The sequence below is a fragment of the Mustela erminea genome, chromosome 11 (genome assembly GCF_009829155.1).
Source record: "Mustela erminea isolate mMusErm1 chromosome 11, mMusErm1.Pri, whole genome shotgun sequence".
Lineage (NCBI taxonomy): Eukaryota > Metazoa > Chordata > Mammalia > Carnivora > Mustelidae > Mustela > Mustela erminea.
In genome coordinates, this window is record NC_045624.1 from 11875010 (window position 1) to 11892687 (window position 17678).

At 47.4% G+C, this 17678-nt stretch overlaps 2 gene segments (V, D, J or C); both read right to left on the reverse strand.

The window, feature by feature from the left end:
• Positions 1-891: 891 nt before the first annotated feature.
• LOC116569692 lies at positions 892-1921 on the reverse strand. The segment is given in 3 exon segments: positions 892-965; positions 1023-1310; positions 1409-1921. Coding segments are annotated over 3 exon segments (426 nt in total).
• A 5175-nt stretch (positions 1922-7096) lies between these two features.
• On the reverse strand, positions 7097-7734 carry LOC116569534. The segment is given in 2 exon segments: positions 7097-7470; positions 7589-7734. Coding segments are annotated over 2 exon segments (423 nt in total).
• Between the last annotated feature and the right edge of the window lie 9944 nt (positions 7735-17678).

Sequence of the window (17678 nt, forward strand, 5' to 3'; positions counted from 1 at the left end):
GATTATTTATTTATTTGACACAGAGAGAGATCACAAGTAGGCAGAGAGGCAGGCAGAGAGAGAAGGGGAAGCAGACTCCCTGCCGAGCAGAGAGCCCGATGCGGGGTTCGATCCCGGGACCCTGGATCATGACCTGAGCCAAAGGCAGTGGCTTAACCCCCTGAGCCACCTAGGCACCCCAGCAATTTCAGCTTTTCCGATGGAAAGTGCTAGAAGTAAGAGAGAGCTGCAGCCTCCTCAGACGTCCCTCCTCCAGAAGGTCCAATGGTTTAGAAGCACTAGTTCCTGTATTAACTCCCATTTCCTTGAGATTCCCAGAGGGCTCCTGTTTCCTTGGCTGAATCCTCTGAGAGACTGGAAAGCCCCTGGTCCCTTAGCTCCTGTATTGGAGGATACCTGGCCCCACCCTAATGGAAGCTGCTGGGACAGACTCATACTCTCTGGCTTGAAGCTGGTTCTAGAAGTGGGCAGGCAATAGCTATGGTAACCCCACCCCATGATGTGCGACCTGCCCACCACAGCTCTGCCGGTCCCGAGATGGAAGACGCAGTGGTCTGTTATATCTAATTGGTGAAACACCGTAAAATTTTAGGGAAATGTTGATTTCAGAGACCTAGCGCCCTAGATTTGACTCCTGCCTCTGAGACTTTAAAAAGGAAAATTTTTGAAAGTCCATGAGATACCATTTCGTATCTATAATGTGGCATACTGAGAGCTTCCTCATCTGTGAAATGGGCATACTCAGATCTATCTTGCATTAAAACACATCCTGCACGCCGGCACCCTAGCACAGTGCAGGAGCTCCTGCCATTTGCCAGGAATTTCGAGAATATTCGGTGAATCTGGGCCCCCAATGTTCAGGAGTGCTCTGACTGAGCTCGGCAAGACAGAATGTTAGGAAAAAACCTAGAAGCATCCCTGGAACTTGGCTGAGGTCCCCTTCCCTCTCCCTCTTACACCCTCAGCTGGGACGGGAAAGTTTGAGTACAGAAAGCAGGTCACGCTGCAGGGCTGTGTCTAGCTGCTCGCACAGAGATACAGGGCGGAGTCTCCTGGCTCCAGCAAGCTCAGGTTTAGCTGGGAGCTGTAGTTACTGAACTGTTGAGCTGAGAACCGTTCCGGCATGTCTCCTTTGTCTCTTGGCTCATGTTCAAAATACTCAATGAGGAACTTGGGGCCCTGCCCCAGGGTCTGCTGGTACCATCGCACACTGTTGTGCCCAGAGACAGGTTGGCATGTCAGCACGGCCTTCCCCCCACTGCCTTGGATTAGGTGTCTGGGCGTCTGGATGACTTCGGCACCTGCCGGACCTGTAGAGGGAGGAGATAGCTGCTGATGACCTGGTCTAGGAAGGAATTTGAGATTCCAGCAGCAGTTCAAGTGACGTCCCACCTGAGCTAGGACTCACCTGCCCCCAGGAGACAGAGGGACACCCAGCAGAGCAGCTGGGTGCCCCTGGCAGAGCCAGGCAGGACAGGACGGTGCATCTTCTGACTCAGGGCTCTGGTCTTCTTCCCTTAGCTCTGTTCGGAGGGCTTGCCTGTGACGTCACCGTTCTGATGTCACTGTCCTGGTCGGCTCCTGCAGCCACCCTGCACCCCTGCACCCTCCGCGCAGGCTCGGCTGCAGCAGGTCCCCCCCCCATCCTGGCCAGCTGCCTCCCGGGCGGCTGGGGCGGGCTGTGCTGTGCTGGGTGGCCATCCCCCACAGCTTCTCTGTTTTCCTCTCTGCTCCTTTCTCTGCACCTGACTTGGGTTATTCAGGCTGTCCCACGGAAGCCTCATCAGACTCTGCACCAATGTAGGCTCCAAGAGAGGCCTTCACACCAAGAGAGGTGGAATTCGTAGCTCCCTGTTGTGGCAAACACACCTGAGCATCAGTTAATGTGAGAATACTGTGATCGGCCCTTCGGGTGTCAGCACTGACTCTGATTGATCAGCAATCTCCTTGCTGCCTGGACCAAGGCAAGCCTCTTCTCCTTAACCCTCCCTCTCCCAGACGCTGCTGTCAGTGGCCCGCTCAGTGGAGCCACAGCGCCCTCAAGTGGCCCAAGCAAGCCAGGTACAGGTTTGGGCGCCAGGATCCTGCGGGGCCCAGCTCTGGGTGATTGGATGCGCAGCTATGTCTAGCTCACCCTTTGCACGTGTTCATGAAGGAAGCATGAAGCAAACATTTTTCCAAGAAAAGAATGCATATTCTAAATCTCAACAGTTAGTGTTCTAGGAAAGGGGATACCAGCCAGTCATCAGATGCCAGCTGCCCTGGGGAAGTGATAGGACTCTGGGCAAAGTGTTCTCTGTAAGCAAAGGTAATTCCTGGAAGAGGCTGACCGTGGAGTTTTAGCGCCCCCAAAATGTAAGCGGCTAGGGAAATAAGCCCATCACTCTCACGAAGAGGGAACTACATGTACCATATGTGTATGTATATATAATATATATTAAAACCCTATTCATATATATGTATATATAATACATAGATAGTAATAACTTGTTCACATCTCTTGCTCTTTTTTATTGAATTTTCTATTTTATTGTTGATTTGTAGGAACTCTTTACATGATGGATACCTGCCCTCTTTCAGATCGCCATCTATCCATCTTAATATCTTTTGACGAACAGAATTTTTAATTTTTTGATCAAGAAAAATACACTTTTTCAAGATGTGAACATTCCTTGTCCCCAAGAAATCTTTGCCCACTTCAAGGGTGAGGAGGAGAATTTGCTGTTTTCTTTCAGAAGCTTTATCGTTCAGAAGTTGTACAGATCATCGAGAACGTTGATCCAAGTCATAACTTTTTTATGACGAGGGTCTGCAAACTTTGTCTGTAAGGGGCCAGATAGTGCCTGGCTTAGGTGTTGAGCACAAGGCAGTCTCTGAGTCCACCACTGCGTCTGCCATTGTAATGCAAACGCTGCCAGAGGCAGTTAAGAACAGACGGGAAAGAGCCTGACAATACGCCTACCAAACTTTCCATTCGGATACGGAAATCTGAGTTTCATATAATTATCATATGTCACAAAATGTGATTCTTTTTATTTCAACCACTAACCATGTAAAGACCATGATGAGCCATATAAAAGCAGGCAGAGGTCATGTTTGAGCTGTGGGTCTTCGTTTGCCCTCTCCTGATTGACGGAGTGAGGTGCAAGGATTGAAATTCATTCTTTTTCCATGTGGATATACATTTCTTCCAGCACCACTTGTTGAAAACACTATTTTCCTCTCTTTGTGCTCCTTTTAGTGTTTGATCTAGAGATTATGACATACATCTTTAATTTGTCATAGTCTAGCTGCAAAATGGTCTATTAACTATAGGTTTTTTTTTAATACATGCCCTTTATTAGGGGAAGAAATTTACTTCCAATTACTTCTTATTTGCTAAGAGTGTTTCTCGGCAACAGGTGTGCTGGATTTTTCAACTGTTTTTTTTTTTTTTTTTTTGAGAATCTATAGAGATGATTGTATAATTTTCCTCTTTTTTTTTTTTAGTATTTGATATAGTAAATTACATGGATAGTTTTTTAAATGTTAAAGCGACTGCACATTACTGAGATAAATTCCTCTTGGTCATGCTATGTTATCATTTTTAGATGTTACATTCCATATATTAAAATTTAAAAGGATTATGAATCTGTGTTCACGGGAGATACTGGTCTGTAGTTCTCGTGCAGTACTTTTGTCTGATTTTTTTAAAAAAATATTTTATTTATTTATTTGACAGACAGAGATCATAGATAGGCAGAGAGATGGGCATAGAGAGAAGGGGGAAGCAGGCTCCCCGCTGAGCAGAGAGCCCCACGTGGGGCTTGATCCCAGGACCCTGAGATCATGACCCGAGTGAAGGCAGAGGCTTAACCCACTGAGCCACCCAGGGACCCCCTTTTGTCTGATTTTGGTGGTAGCTGTGCTGGCCTCAGAATGAGTGGGAGATGATTTCCTAGCCTTCAGTTTTCTCCCCCCCTATGACTTTAGTGGCATCCTATCAATTTTGATGTATTTTCATTTTTACGCTGTTAAAACCACCTTGTAATTTTCCTTTGGATTTATTCTTTGTCCCAAGGTCAAGAATATACTATGTATGACTTAGATGCTTTTAAATGTCTTAATTCTAATTTCAAGCCCAGAGTCTCTAGTCCATCTGGGTACACAATCACGTGCAGCTGAAAAGAACACATATCCCGCTGCTGTTGTGTGAAATACTCTATTAACGTCAATTAGGTCACGTTGATCAATAGTGTTGTTCATGCCTATTGCAGCCTTACTGACTTATGCGTGTATGTTAACTTGTTCAGTCCATTACCGGGAAGTACTAAAACAATGGTTTTAATTGTGGATTTGTCTAGTCTTCCTTGCAGTACAACCCATTTTACTTCAGTATTTTGAAGCTCTGTTTTAGCTTTTATTTTTTTTTTTTTTAGATTTTATTTATTTATTTGGGAGAGAGAGAGCAGGAGAGGAGAGAGGTCAGAGGGAAAAGCAGGTTCCCTGCCGAGCAGGGAGCCTCATGTGGAACTCGATTCCAGGACTCCAGGATCATGACCTGAGCCGAAGGCAGTCGCTTAACCAACTGAGCCACCCCGGTGCCCTGAAGCTCTGTTTTTAGAAGCATAAATACTCATGATTATTATGTCTTCTAAGAGATGGCCCCTTTGTCATTTGGTTATGACTTTCTTTATCCCAGAAGATATCCTCTGCCCTGAAGTTTACTTTGTCCGATATTAATACTGCTCTCCAGCTTTCTCTGGGTGAGTAATTAGCACGGTACACCTTTTCCACCCTTTTACCTTTAACATTCTGAGTCTTTATAGTGCATTTCTGGAAGGTAGCACATAGTTTTGTTTATTTAATATCATAATCTCTGTTTTTTAATTAGGGCATTTAGACTCTCTTTGATGTGGTTATTGATCTGGTTACGTTCATGTCTACCATGCTGCTATTGGATTTTTGTTAGTTCTGTCTCTTCTTCGTCTTTTTATTCTTGTTAAACATCTTCTTTTAGATTAATTGGGTATTTTAATAATAATTCCCTTTTATCCTTTTTGTTGGTTTATTAGCTAGAACTCTGTGTTTTATTATTTTAATTGTGACTCCATGGTTTGTGCCATATAGCTCTGCCTTACTGCATTCTACCTTCAAGTGATGTTACACCAGCTTACATAGACTATGAAAACCTTCCAATGATAGGACACTCATCCATTATCCTCTCCCTGTCTTTACGTGACTGCTGTCATACATTTTACTTTAACATATATTATAAACCCCACACTATGGTGGAATTATTTTGGCATAAACAGCAAACTGTCCTTTAAAGACATTTACATTTTTAAAAACTTGCCTTTGGGTCACTAAGCATTGGGTTACTTGAAGTTCCCCCGGAGCTCACCATTGCCCCTTTCTCCCTCTGTGTCATTATGAAATCATTTATTCTTACACCTTTGAGATCATTCATCTTCCTTCCTTAATGTCTAATTTGCTATTAATTTTACCCATTGTATTTTTCATCACAGAAATATATTTTTATCTCCAGAAGTTTGATTTGGATTTCTAGTTAACTTTGAACATGTAGGATACAGTTATAGCAACTGTTTTCATACTTTTATCTGTCAATTTGTCAAATTGGGATTTGTTTCTGTCCACTGATTTTTCTCCCCATGATGGGTCGTTTTCCCTGTCTCTTTGCATGCCTATAATCTTTGATTAGATGCCAAACATTATGTATTTTACATTTTCAGGTGCTCGATGTTTCTGTTACTTCCACTGTATTCTTTGCTTTGTTCTGTGATTTGGTTACATTACTTGGAAACAAAAAGCAGACATTCCTAGCAGGCATATTCTCCTGGAGAATTGGACTAGCTGTTTCTAAACATACATGAAAAGTACAAAGAGTCCAGCGTGGTGAAGAACTCCTAATAAAAAGGAACGAAGCTGCCCGAATTAGACTGCCAGATGTCGAGAACTATCATAAAGCTATAGTAAACAGGGCATTGTGGTATTCGTGCGAGAACTGACAAGACCCACAAACGTATCAGATGAGAGATGTAGGGAAACAGACCCACACATGTACAGTGACTGATTTCAGACAAGTGATACTACACAGTGGCAAGGAAAGGATTCTTCATCCAAGAGTATTGGGTCAGTTGGAAAACCATCTGCAAAAACATCACTTGACTCCTTCCACGTTTCATATACAAAAAATTAATTCCACCTGGATTGCAGACCCATGTATGTAAAAGGGGTAAAATATAAATAAGTTAGAGGGGAAATCTAAGAAAACACGATCATTTCGAAGTAGGCAAATATTTTCTAGATACCAGAATACAGAATGCAAACCAAAAAGGGGGAAAAAAATGGAATGACTTTGGATTAAGAATTTCTGTGTATTGAAAGGTACCATTAAGAGAGTGGAAGAGGGACCCACAGAGTATGCATGTGTGTGTGCATGTGTGAGCACAAGGGTGCGTGTGTGTGTGTGTGTGTGTGTGTGCGCGCACCAAGTGGAACCCTCCTACACCTCTGGTATGAATGTCATTTGGCCTAACTACTTTCAAAATGTCAGAGTCCCAAATGGCTGATACAACTATCATTCAGGTCTCCTTTGAGTCACTTCCTTTTAGCCCCTTCTCAACTGGAGTTCCATTTTATATAAACCTCGGTTAATGTGTATCATGGTTGTGGCTGGATTAATTGATCTCAGTGACAATCGTTGCCAAGGATTCTAATTTACTTATCTTTATGGCTGGTAGCCACACATGATCTTAGCAGTGTTCCAGATTGGTGAGCCCATCCCTGGGCATATAGCATGGCCTGAATAAGGGACACGGAGTAACCGGAGTTTATTATAAATGTGCTGAAACGTCATAGTTTTACAAGAGACTATGTCACAATACCTGAGACTAAATTCTGATATTCCATCCCAATTATAAAATCTTGAACTGTATAAAGGAATCCAAAAAGCACATAAGCCAAAATTATTATAAGCCAAAAGATGTTCTGGTATTTTGAAGGTTATTTCCTGACATTTTCCTATCAGAAAAACAGCTGACGTCCCAAATGCTCTTATTACCCCTGATGAGGAAGAACAGGGCACCTCCTCTGTTCAGAGATCCTGTGAGCGAGGAGGAGTGAGCCCACGAGGTTTGTGAAGAGCAAGGAGGGGACGGTGCCCCACTGTGGTGGGACTGCTGGCACAGAGGTACACAGCCGAGTCCCCCTGCTCTGCACGCTGGATCTGCAGAGTGGAGTAGGTCCCCTCAGACGTCTTGGCCAAGAACTGATCATTGGTCATCCCTGATTTGTCCAATGCATCCGCGTTTTGGAAGTAAACCAAAAACTCCGGGCCTTTCCCCACGGTCTGTCGGTACCAATAAAGGCCAATATGACCAGAAATGGGATCACACTTGAGAGTTACATTTTGGCCCCTCTTTGTGACCCTGTGCCTGGGGAACTGGGAGACTCCGGGTCCTGCGTGACCTGGGGAGACAGAAGTCGGGCACAGTCAGGAGAAATGGGTTGTCCTCTTGGCACGTAATCATCGCTCACACTCACACACAAGCATTCGCTGAAACCGCTTGGTGTTCTGAGGACTCACCTTGCCCCAGGAGACAGAGGGTCACCCAGCAGAGGAGCCTGGGGTCCATGGTGGAGTCAGGGCTGGGCTGGGCGGTTCGCCAGGTGGAGGTTTTCTCGTGAGCATGAGCTGAGAAGGAGGGAGGTCCCTTGTCTGCACAAGGCAGTTCTACAGTGACATCACTGAGCCTCAGGATTGCTGCTGTCACTTGATTAAATCTAAGGTGCCAGCCGTTCTGAGATGCACCATTCTGCTGTGGACTGTTAAGGAAGAAAAAAGTGATTGTCACTTATACTCAGAAGTGCTAAAATATAAAACATCATGAAGCTTAGAATGAATGGACACTGGTCATTGGAAATTAACTTGACGTAATCACGGATTCTGTCAGGTCCTGGCTCTCAGCGATCTGAACCATGACGCTCAGCTGCCCCACACTCGGCCCCTGGCCGATTCCCCTGTCTCTTAGGGACTTTCTCAGCTTGCGTGTCAACAGCACTTCCAACCTGAGGGATAGAAAGCTGACCTATCACTGCCCTTGTGTGTTCCTATTTCGACCTCAACCATGCGTTTGCCTGGTCACATCTGTGGTTTGGGCACAGGCACGTGGAGGTGTGGGGAGGGGCAGTCACACCTGTGTCCTGAAAGCACTTTGAATTCACTGTTCAGACCTACAAGGGGGTGGGATGATGCCGCTGGCAGGTACTGATCTAAGTTGGGATCTTCTATTAACTCTGGAGATGAAAAGCCGAATTCCTTCTCTCCACTCATTCATCTCCATAGCGCTTTCTGTCCTCAACAACTTATCATGGTGACTCTGGTGTTTCTAAGTCACTTCTAAATAAAGGGCACCTGGGTGGCTCAGTCAGTTGAGTGTCTGACTCTAGATTGCAACTCAGGTCATGATCTCAGGGTCTTGGGATGGAGTCTGCGTTGGGCTCCTCACTCAGCATGGGGGTGGGGAGGGTCAGCTCAAAGATTCTCTCCCTCTGCCTGCCCCACCCCCGGTCATGTGTGCTCTCTCTCTCTTACTCCCTCTCTCAAATAAATAAATCTTTAAAAATTTAAAAAAATAGTAAAATAAAGAAGTGTTCCCAACATCCCCCCCCGCCGAGGAGTCAGACCGTTTCACATTTATTCTGGTGAGAGGTATGCGGTGAAGAGGGAGGACGGCGGTGGGTAAACTGATCCTTGGCCTCCTTAAAAGTCTGCTTAGTGACTTGATCGCTCATTTGCATTCCTGACAGAGCTTTCAAAACCTTATCGGCGGCCCCCCTCCAATAAGGAATGATACCCAAGTCCTCCCAAAACAAGATAAGATGCCTCTGAGCTGTGATGTGAGGAAACTGGCCTGCTTCTGGCCCGTGGAGTCTCCTCCACCACTGAGGGGCTTATTAGGGTGCCCCGTCCAACCTCCACTCTGACCTTCAGCCCTACCTCCAGCTTTCACACCACACGGCCAGGCTTCACAAGGAAAACGTTAGTGGTGATGTTAATTTCACCTTCAATGTACATTTTCTTATTTTCTAATCACTTAACAGGCCAACTGATCAGAATCAGCTTGGATTTTTTTTTTTTTTATAAACATATATTTTTATCCCCAGGGGTACAGGTCTGTGAATCACCAGGTTTACACACTTCACAGCACTCACCAAAGCACATACCCTCCCCAATGTCCATAATCCCACCCCCTTCTCCCAACCCCCTCCCCCCAGCAACCCTCAGTTTGTTTTGTGAGATTAAGAGTCACTTATGGTTTGTCTCCCTCCCAATCCCATCTTGTTTCATTTATTCTTCTCCTACCCACTTAAGCCCTCATGTTGCATCACCACTTCCTCATATCAGGGAGATCATATGATAGTTGTCTTTCTCCGCTTGACTTATTTCGCTAAGCATGATACCCTCTAGTTCCATCCATGTTGTCGCAAATGGCAAGATTTCATTTCTTTTGATGGCTGCATAGTATTCCATTGTGTATATATACCACATCTTCTTGATCCATTCATCTGTTGATGGACATCTAGGTTCTTTCCATAGTTTGGCTATTGTGGACATTGCTGCTATAAACATTCGGGTGCACGTGCCCCTTTGGATCACTACGTTTGTATCTTTAGGGTAAATGCCCAGTAGTGCAATTGCTGGGTCATAGGGCAGTTCAGAATCAGCTTGGATTTTGATTAACGTCGTTTTCCCGTACATCTTATACACTTGAAGGGACCACTTACTTGCCTCTCCCCTTTCCCTCATTCTAACAATCCCTTCTCACAGATTTCCCTTCCCTCATTATCTGGCTGCATGTCGTGAAGGAATGATTTTCTCAAAGCTCAGCTCTCTGGGGCCTGGCCACCACCAGACCAGCTGCCTCTAGGACCTCTCCACGGTCAGTGTCATGATGCCTTTTCCTCCAGTGGTTGTGGGACACACACACTCCCTCCTGGCCTTGGTGTGTGGTCTGAAGATGGACAGCCCCTTCCTCCCTGTGACCCTGTGGTTGCTGCGCCTCCCACACAGACACCATCAGACTGGCATCTGTAATCTGGTTCCATTTATCACCTCTGGGTCCATGCAAAAGGCCATCAACCCTTCTAAGCCTGAGCCTCCTCTTCACAGGATTAAGGCCACTTCACAAGGTCTAATGAGGAGTAACGGACAGATCGTATAGTCCGTGGTGGGTGTAGTAAGTGCCCACGCCTGTCTTCCTCCCGGTCTTGTCACGTAAGGGGATGTGGCTGGAGCTCGCAGACCTCCAAGCCTATGAGTGATGGAAGAGCCCTACTCATCCTCCAGGAGCCAGAGTCTGGAGAACGTGGGAGCTTGAAGAAGCGTCATTACTTAAGACCAGTCAGGAAAGGTAGGCAGTAGATGACCGAGTGTCCATGGACCGGTCACTCCCTTGTGCAACATGAAGAATCAGATAGAAGCAAGTTAGGTCTGTGTCTACCAAGCCGGACAAATGAAATGCAAAGTAGATTAAGGGGGAGAAGTGTGCATATGGCAACTAAAGGGCACAGGTGGTCCCACTTTTTGCAGGTGTATTTCAGTGGACAGGTTTGCAGGACCCCAGAGAAGAGAGTTGGTAGGAAACACAACAGAACGTTAACATTGGCTACACACCTAAGACAGGGACTGATGGAGGTGTGTTTGGAGAGGGGAGAGGATTATTAATGCTTAACATCTTCTTTGTACATTGTTGATTTTTTTTTTTTTTAATTACAAAAACATAGCTTAACCACATGACAACTTGACATTCAGACCCTTGATGGGGTTTCAGGATGTGTGGTGTCTAAATGGGCAAAGTCCAGAAAGGCACAGGTCATGGAACACTTAGCAATGCCACCCCGTTTTTTATTTTTACTTTTTTGAATATGTGCATACGACTGGCCTCTCACTGCTAAGGCGGGGCGGCGAGCAGTGAGGTGGGCTGGTCTGATGTTGCCTTTAACTGGTGCTATGAATAAACACGGTTTCTCTCTCTGAGGGACCCCGCTGCTGGGGAGTGGAGGTCTTGCCTCACTCCTCATTACAGAATAAGCTTGCATCATTCCCTTATTTGAAAAAGAAGGGACATGAGCACCTTCTAGTGCCTGTATTTCCAAACTCCCCCAAAATAAGTACATGTTTCCAGGGCTAGAGATACCTGTCTTCTTGTTCCTAATTTGACCAACAACATTATTACAACGCTGATTGTGATGTGATCCCAGGGTTCGTCAACAGGTCACAGCCTCCTCAAATAAGGTTTTTGCAAACGAGTGGGAAGAGCGGCTGTCCCCAGGGAAGATGTTCTGGCTCCAGTCTTTGTAAGGTTGGACCCTGAAATAAGTCGTCTATTTCTGGTCTTCTCTGCCTCAGGAGAGGAAACTGCATTAGTCTTCAAAGCAATGATGTGAATCATTCAGGCAAAACCTGGGTTTCAGTCTGTCCTTGGGCCATTCTCGGCGTCTGTTTGATAATGCCACCCTGAAGGACTCTTAAAATTCTTCAAGGACTAATACATAGACTCTCTCTAAAAATGGAACCTCTGGCGTGGCCTCAGCAGGTACCTGGGTGTTCTTCCTTCTGCTGTTGGCACTGAGGAGAACAAGGGGTTAAAGACATCCACACTCCCCACACAGCTGAGGTTTAAGGTTTAGAGAGGGAGAGGCTTTCCAGTAAATGGGGTCATGTACAATGATCGCTGAGTACTGGAGGCTTTGAGCAGCTGGGGTACCGAGACCGACCCAGTCATCCCGTGAGCAGTGCTCCCTTGATGGGGTGTTTGCCAACGGGAGAGCGGCGGCAAGGGGGACCCGAATGAGAAACCTGTGTCGACGCAGGAAGAACAGCCTTGGGGAGGAAGGTGACACCTGTGGGGAGTGACGGGAGCTGAGCCTGGTGTGGTGGAGGCAGAAATAAGAGCAAACGCAGTACAGAGGACAGCCAGGAGTGGACAGGTGGGGACAAAGTGGAGACGAAAGTGCCCTGGGGCAGACCGACTCATCCAAGGCTAGTGAGAACCGGAATCTAGACCTGTGGTGTCACGGGTGTTGGATTTCAGGGGCACCTGAGGGGCTCAGTCAGGCTCAGCCTTTGGCTGAGGTCACGATCCCGAGGTCTTGGGGTAGAGCCCTACGCGGACTCCCTGCTCACCAGGGAGTCTGCTTCTCCCTCTGCCTTTCCCCTTGCTTATGCTCTTTCTCTCTCTGTCTCTCTCTCAGATAAATATATAAAATTTTCAGGAGAAAAAAACAAAAAAACAAAAAGAACATTGGATTTCAAATGGTCTTCCCTTTCTGTAAGCACCTGGGTAAGCGGAATGGCTCTGAAGTCCAGAGCTGTGACAGCTCGGATGGCAGAGCCACAGAAGGGCTCTGTGAAAGCTCCAGAAGAAGGGCTCCAGAAGAGGAGGCTGGGTCCCCATGCTGGTGAGTCCAGGAGAGGATGCCCTGAGACGGTGTCCTTCGTCGCCAGCCCTTCTTCTGTTGGCCTGTCTGTGCAGGGGAGGTGACTCTGGGGTGCCGGCTGGAATGAGAGGACACAGAGGTCAGGGACACTGTCAGACAAGAGGACGGCATCTTTGGCTATGACAGAAAGTCACAGACCCATGGGGTATTTCTCCTTTGTGCAAGTGGTATTCTATCGGCTTAGCCCGGCTTGGGGTCCTGTTGACGTCTGTACATGCCTGGCCATGGACAGCAGTCACGAGCATCTCAATGTCCCCCTCTGTCCTGTTCTTGTTCTCTTGGGGTCTGGATAGTTCCGGCATCCAGTCTCTGACTGAGAGAAGCCAGAGCAGGAGTCAGTGCCCAAGAGGGAACCTGCTAGGGTAGACACACAGTAAAGTCCGAGGATAGGGCTTAGTGTGCCCAGGAAATGGCTTTGCTGGGGAGGGGGATCCCCTGCCCCAGGAGACAAAGGACCACACAGCAGAGGAGCCTGGCGGCCATGCAGAGTCAGGGCAGAACAGGGGAAGCAGGGGACATTTCTCCAGTTTTGGTGTTGGGGAAGTAAGACCTGGCTCAGAGTAGAGTCAGACAGTGACCCCTTCACCCACCCCTTATCTCACTGTCTACCTTCCACTACCCTCCACATCTGGTCTTAGACCTTCACTGATATGGTCTCTACTCCAGGCTGCCTTTCCTCTGTGAGGCAGTAGCGCTGCAAGGTCCTATAATGTTTGCACTCCCCTGTCACTCCATCGACACCCTGCACAGGACCCCCCAGTTCTGTCTGACCCAGCCACACTCCTGCACCTCATTTCCTTGTATGCGTCAGGTTCTTTTCCTCAGGAAATCTTTTTCACAGGCGTCTCTTCCGCCCCAAACATAGGTCTTTCTTCTTATTCCTAGATCTCTACTCCATTCCTCACGTGGAAAGATATCCCAGGTACCTTTACTCTTTCTTGCAAAAAATAAAATTTTAATTTAGCTGAAATAAATGGAGGCATTCATTTAGATATTCATTTAAGGGGGGATTTGTTTAGTTGAGACACAAAGAACACCGCAATTTCAGTTGCATTACATGAAACTTGTACAGCAAAGCACACCGTAAAAATGAAAACGTAAGTCACAGATTAGGAAGAGATGTGAGGCATGTGTGCAGAAGATGACGATTCAGTGTGGAATTATATGTTCCCCACAGTTGCCACGGGAAGAGGTCATAATGCTCTACAAACTTTCCACTGCCACCCAGCTGGACTGCAGGATGGTCTGGGGAGTCCCAGCCCCCCCCGCCCCGCCCCGACCAACCCGGCTGCCCAGGCTACTGACGGGGAAAGGACCCGTGGGGGAAGCTTGGACTTGGGAAACATGAATTTGCTTCCGGGTTCTGCTTCTACTAGACCACGAGACCCTGAGGAATTGGCTAACTGTCCCTATGCTTTTTCACCTACAAAGAGGGTACAGGACTATCTGATTGGGCTGACTGCTGCAAAGTGTTAAAACATACAATATCGACAAAGAATCTAGCACACCCAGGGGGCTCGGTAGCCACTCCTATGTCGGTGTCACCCAGGACTTGACAGGCATCGGGTGGTGAGGGCACAGACGCGGAGACACTCAGTGTGGGGACAGACATGGAAACACCCAGGCCATGCCTGTGAGCCTGGCTTCTGCTAGTGGACCGTACTCCAAGCTCAGGAGGACAGGAAATGTCTGAAAAGACCGAACACCTCCCTTTTAGGAGAGAAACCTCAGTGGGAGCCTGCCTGCTCTCTCACTGGTAGAGCCAGGCTGGTAGGTTTGTGGACAGAATGCTGATGACCACACAATGCTGGTGTGCCAAGCAGCTGGTGCAGAGAGGCACAGCCGAGTACAACGGCCCCCAGGAGCTCATACGCAGCTCAGAGTCATAGTCACTGAACAGTTGCCCTGAGAATCGATCCGAGAAGTTTCCTTTTGTTCTTTGCATACCTTCATAAAACTCTAAGAGGACCTGGGGGCCCTGACCTGGGGCCTCATGATACCAAGATACTCTGGGCTGCTCAGAGATAGGGGAACATCTCAGAGTCACTAGCTGTCCTTTTGCTTTAAGCAGGTGTCTTGGAGTTTGAGTGACTCTAGCCTTCACTGGTCCTGTGGAATGCAGACACAAAATGAGCGGGGGAGAGCCTGATGGCTTACCCAGATAGTAAAGTAGAGAATTCAGGAGTCAGCAAGCTCCAAAGATCAATGCTGTCCTTGCCCGCTGGACTGACCTGCCCATGGGTGACAAAGCCTCAGCCAGCAGAGGAGCCTGGAGCCCAAGGCACGGCGGAGGTGGGCAGCACTGTGCCTCTTGTGCTCAGGGTTCTGGTCCTCTTGGGTAAGAGCTGAGCTCTCAGGTTCGCTCTTCCTGGCTGAAAGGTAATTCTCGGAAGGCACTGCCATCCCAGAACACAGAGAGTGTTGCCCTGAACCCCAGACTCCCTTCCCGTCTGCAGGCAGGAGGGCTGGCTTCCGGCAAGGTCCAGGCCCACGCAGCTGCCCAGATGTGTCTCTGAGGCCAGCCTCCTCTGCGGCACCTGCCCGCCACCCCGCCCCTCCCCCACCACTAGGATGCCTGTTTACCTCCCAGCCTCCCCACCTCTAGTTGTGCTGGAGCTCTCCTGCCCACCAGTGCATTGGCTGGGGGGACGGGCTGGGACTAAACCCTGTTCCCACTCTGCCTGCGTGTCCTCCAATCCCCTTTCAGATGTCAACAAGCTTTGTCATTACGTTTGTCATTACGTTTTCCTTTCCCCGGGCAGCATGCACACACCCGTCCTGACTGGCTGGTGCTGCAGAATCACCAAGATTCAGTCCATCTGATCAGATCCAAAGGGGCCTGGACTGCTTATGAATTACTAGGAGTAGAGATTCCCCAGAAACCATTCCAAGACTTTATCGGCTTACAGCACAAGCTTAACCAACTCAGGATTTCCCGCCCTCAAGTGCAGACCAGGTATAATGTTCTGGATAGTTTAAGTCTAGACCTCCGGATCCTCCCTTTCCCGAGAGGCTAACCTCTGTGGATGATATTAACTGGGATGATATTAAAAGTTAACTGATATTAACTTTTCCCTCTACCTTGCAGATGAGTGTAGCTCGTGGGAGAAATGGCAGGAGCAAGGAGGCAGGGTCACCAGCTGTCCTGGTTTGCAAGACCTGTTCCCTCAGCTTCCTTCTCCAGGTCATGTTTCATAGTCCCTACTTTTCCCTGCTCAAGGCAGCAGTGTCCCTTAGCTACAGGGCTCGAGTGCGCAGGGACCCACACTTCTCATCCTCCCAAGCCAGTTGTCTCGGGCTATAAGAGCCACCCGCTCATGCCAGCCATAGAAGGCTTCTTCCCTTCCCCGCCTTCTGGCTTCCCTTTCCCTGCCACACCTGTGTACTCCTAGACATAGCAAGGGAAAATGAGGCTCGGAGACTGTATTTTGATTTTAAAAAAGGAACAAAAGCCCAAACATTCTGCAATTAGCAGTAACAGAAGTTCTAACATTCTGCAATTAGCAGTAACAAAAGCCCTAACAGTCTGCAATTAGCATTGCTGAGATAGTCAGCAGAAGTGTAGAGAAATATGAATGTGAAAATAAACAGTGTGACTTGGGGACAAAGTCTCTAGAGAAGATGCAGGAAGACTATATTCCTTACCTCCTGTCACCTAGCGAAGTTCACATCAGGGCACTCGCCTCACCTCCATGGTGGGCAACAGGATGCTCCACGCAGATCCCTCTTTGGGACTCTCACTCCGAACCCCCCACCCCGGGGTTGTGCCTCTCACTGTGCACCGCCCTTGGCTGCAACAATCTCCTTTGATTTCAGCAGCAAGAAGGGAAACAGGTAAATTTCAAGGTGAGTGAGAAAAGTTTTAAATATTAGAAATAGTTTAGATGTTTGATAATTAAACGTTAAAATAGTTTACATGTTTGAAAGCTAACAAGAGCACTGGAATCTCAAAGCAGGGATGTAGAGGCAGGTAGGGTTAGTAACCATCAGTTTATCGTGGTGCTAACTGGTGCAGGCACGTGGCTCACTGGGACGGGCATCGCCTGGAACAAGAGACATAATGCACTTCTTCCGGCTTGGTGTCTGCAGCGGAAGGGCAGCCTAAGGTCATGGTGAAAGAATGAAGATGGCTTGTAAGGCTGTGTCAAAAGAATGGAAAATCACGGAATCTACCTAGTGTGAGCTCATGGAAATGTAGAAGGACCTTAGTGTGGAGTAAGAACAAGAATGGTTACCAATGGAAAGGAGATCCCGTAGAGTCAAGGAACAGGCGGTGGGGACAGGAAGGTCTGGGCAGATAGTGGGATGACTAATTTGTGATTTTGGAGGGGGAGCGTTTTCAGCTCATGAGCAAGAACAAAGAATGGGGCAGCCACACAGAAGAGCAGAGCAAGAACTAGAAAAGAAAGACTCATCTTGGGGTTGGGCAAACATGCTTTAGACAGGATGCAAAAGACACGTAATGTGAAAGAAAAAAATGATAAATGAGACTTTTTTTTTAAAAGATTTTATTTATTTATTTGACAGACAGAGATCACAAGTAGGCAGAGAGGCAGGCAGAGAGAGAGGAGGAAGCAGGCTCCCTGCTGAGCCGAGAGCCCGATAAGGGGCTGGATCCCAGGACCCTGAGATCATGACCTGAGCCGAAGGCAGAGGCTTTAACTCATGAGCCACCCAGGCGCCCCTACAAATGAGACTTAACAAACATGTTAAAGGCGCCCCGATAAATGAGACTTAACAAACATGTTAAATTTCAGCTCATCCAAAGGCAACGTAAGGAAAGCTCATAGGCAAACCACCGTGGGAAAAGAGACTCTGCATATTTAATGGTCCAAAGACTCCTACCTAGAACATAAAAATATGTCTTATGAAGCAATGGTATAAAGACAACCCATTTCCTTAAAAATGAACAAGTATAAAAGCAGGCACTTTACAAGAGAAAACAGGAAGACGGAAATGGCCAAAAAGCAAACATCATCACTCATTGGTGAAATGCAAACAAGATCCCACGGCACTCCCCATAGAATGGCCAACAACAAAAAGACGGAGGTCATCAAATGCTGGTGAGAATGGGGAGGCAGGGGAACCCTCCCTCCCTCAGTATTGTAAATTGGCCAGTCTGAAAACCTGTTCAACTGTTTCTATGAAGTCAAACGTGCATCTACCCTACAAAT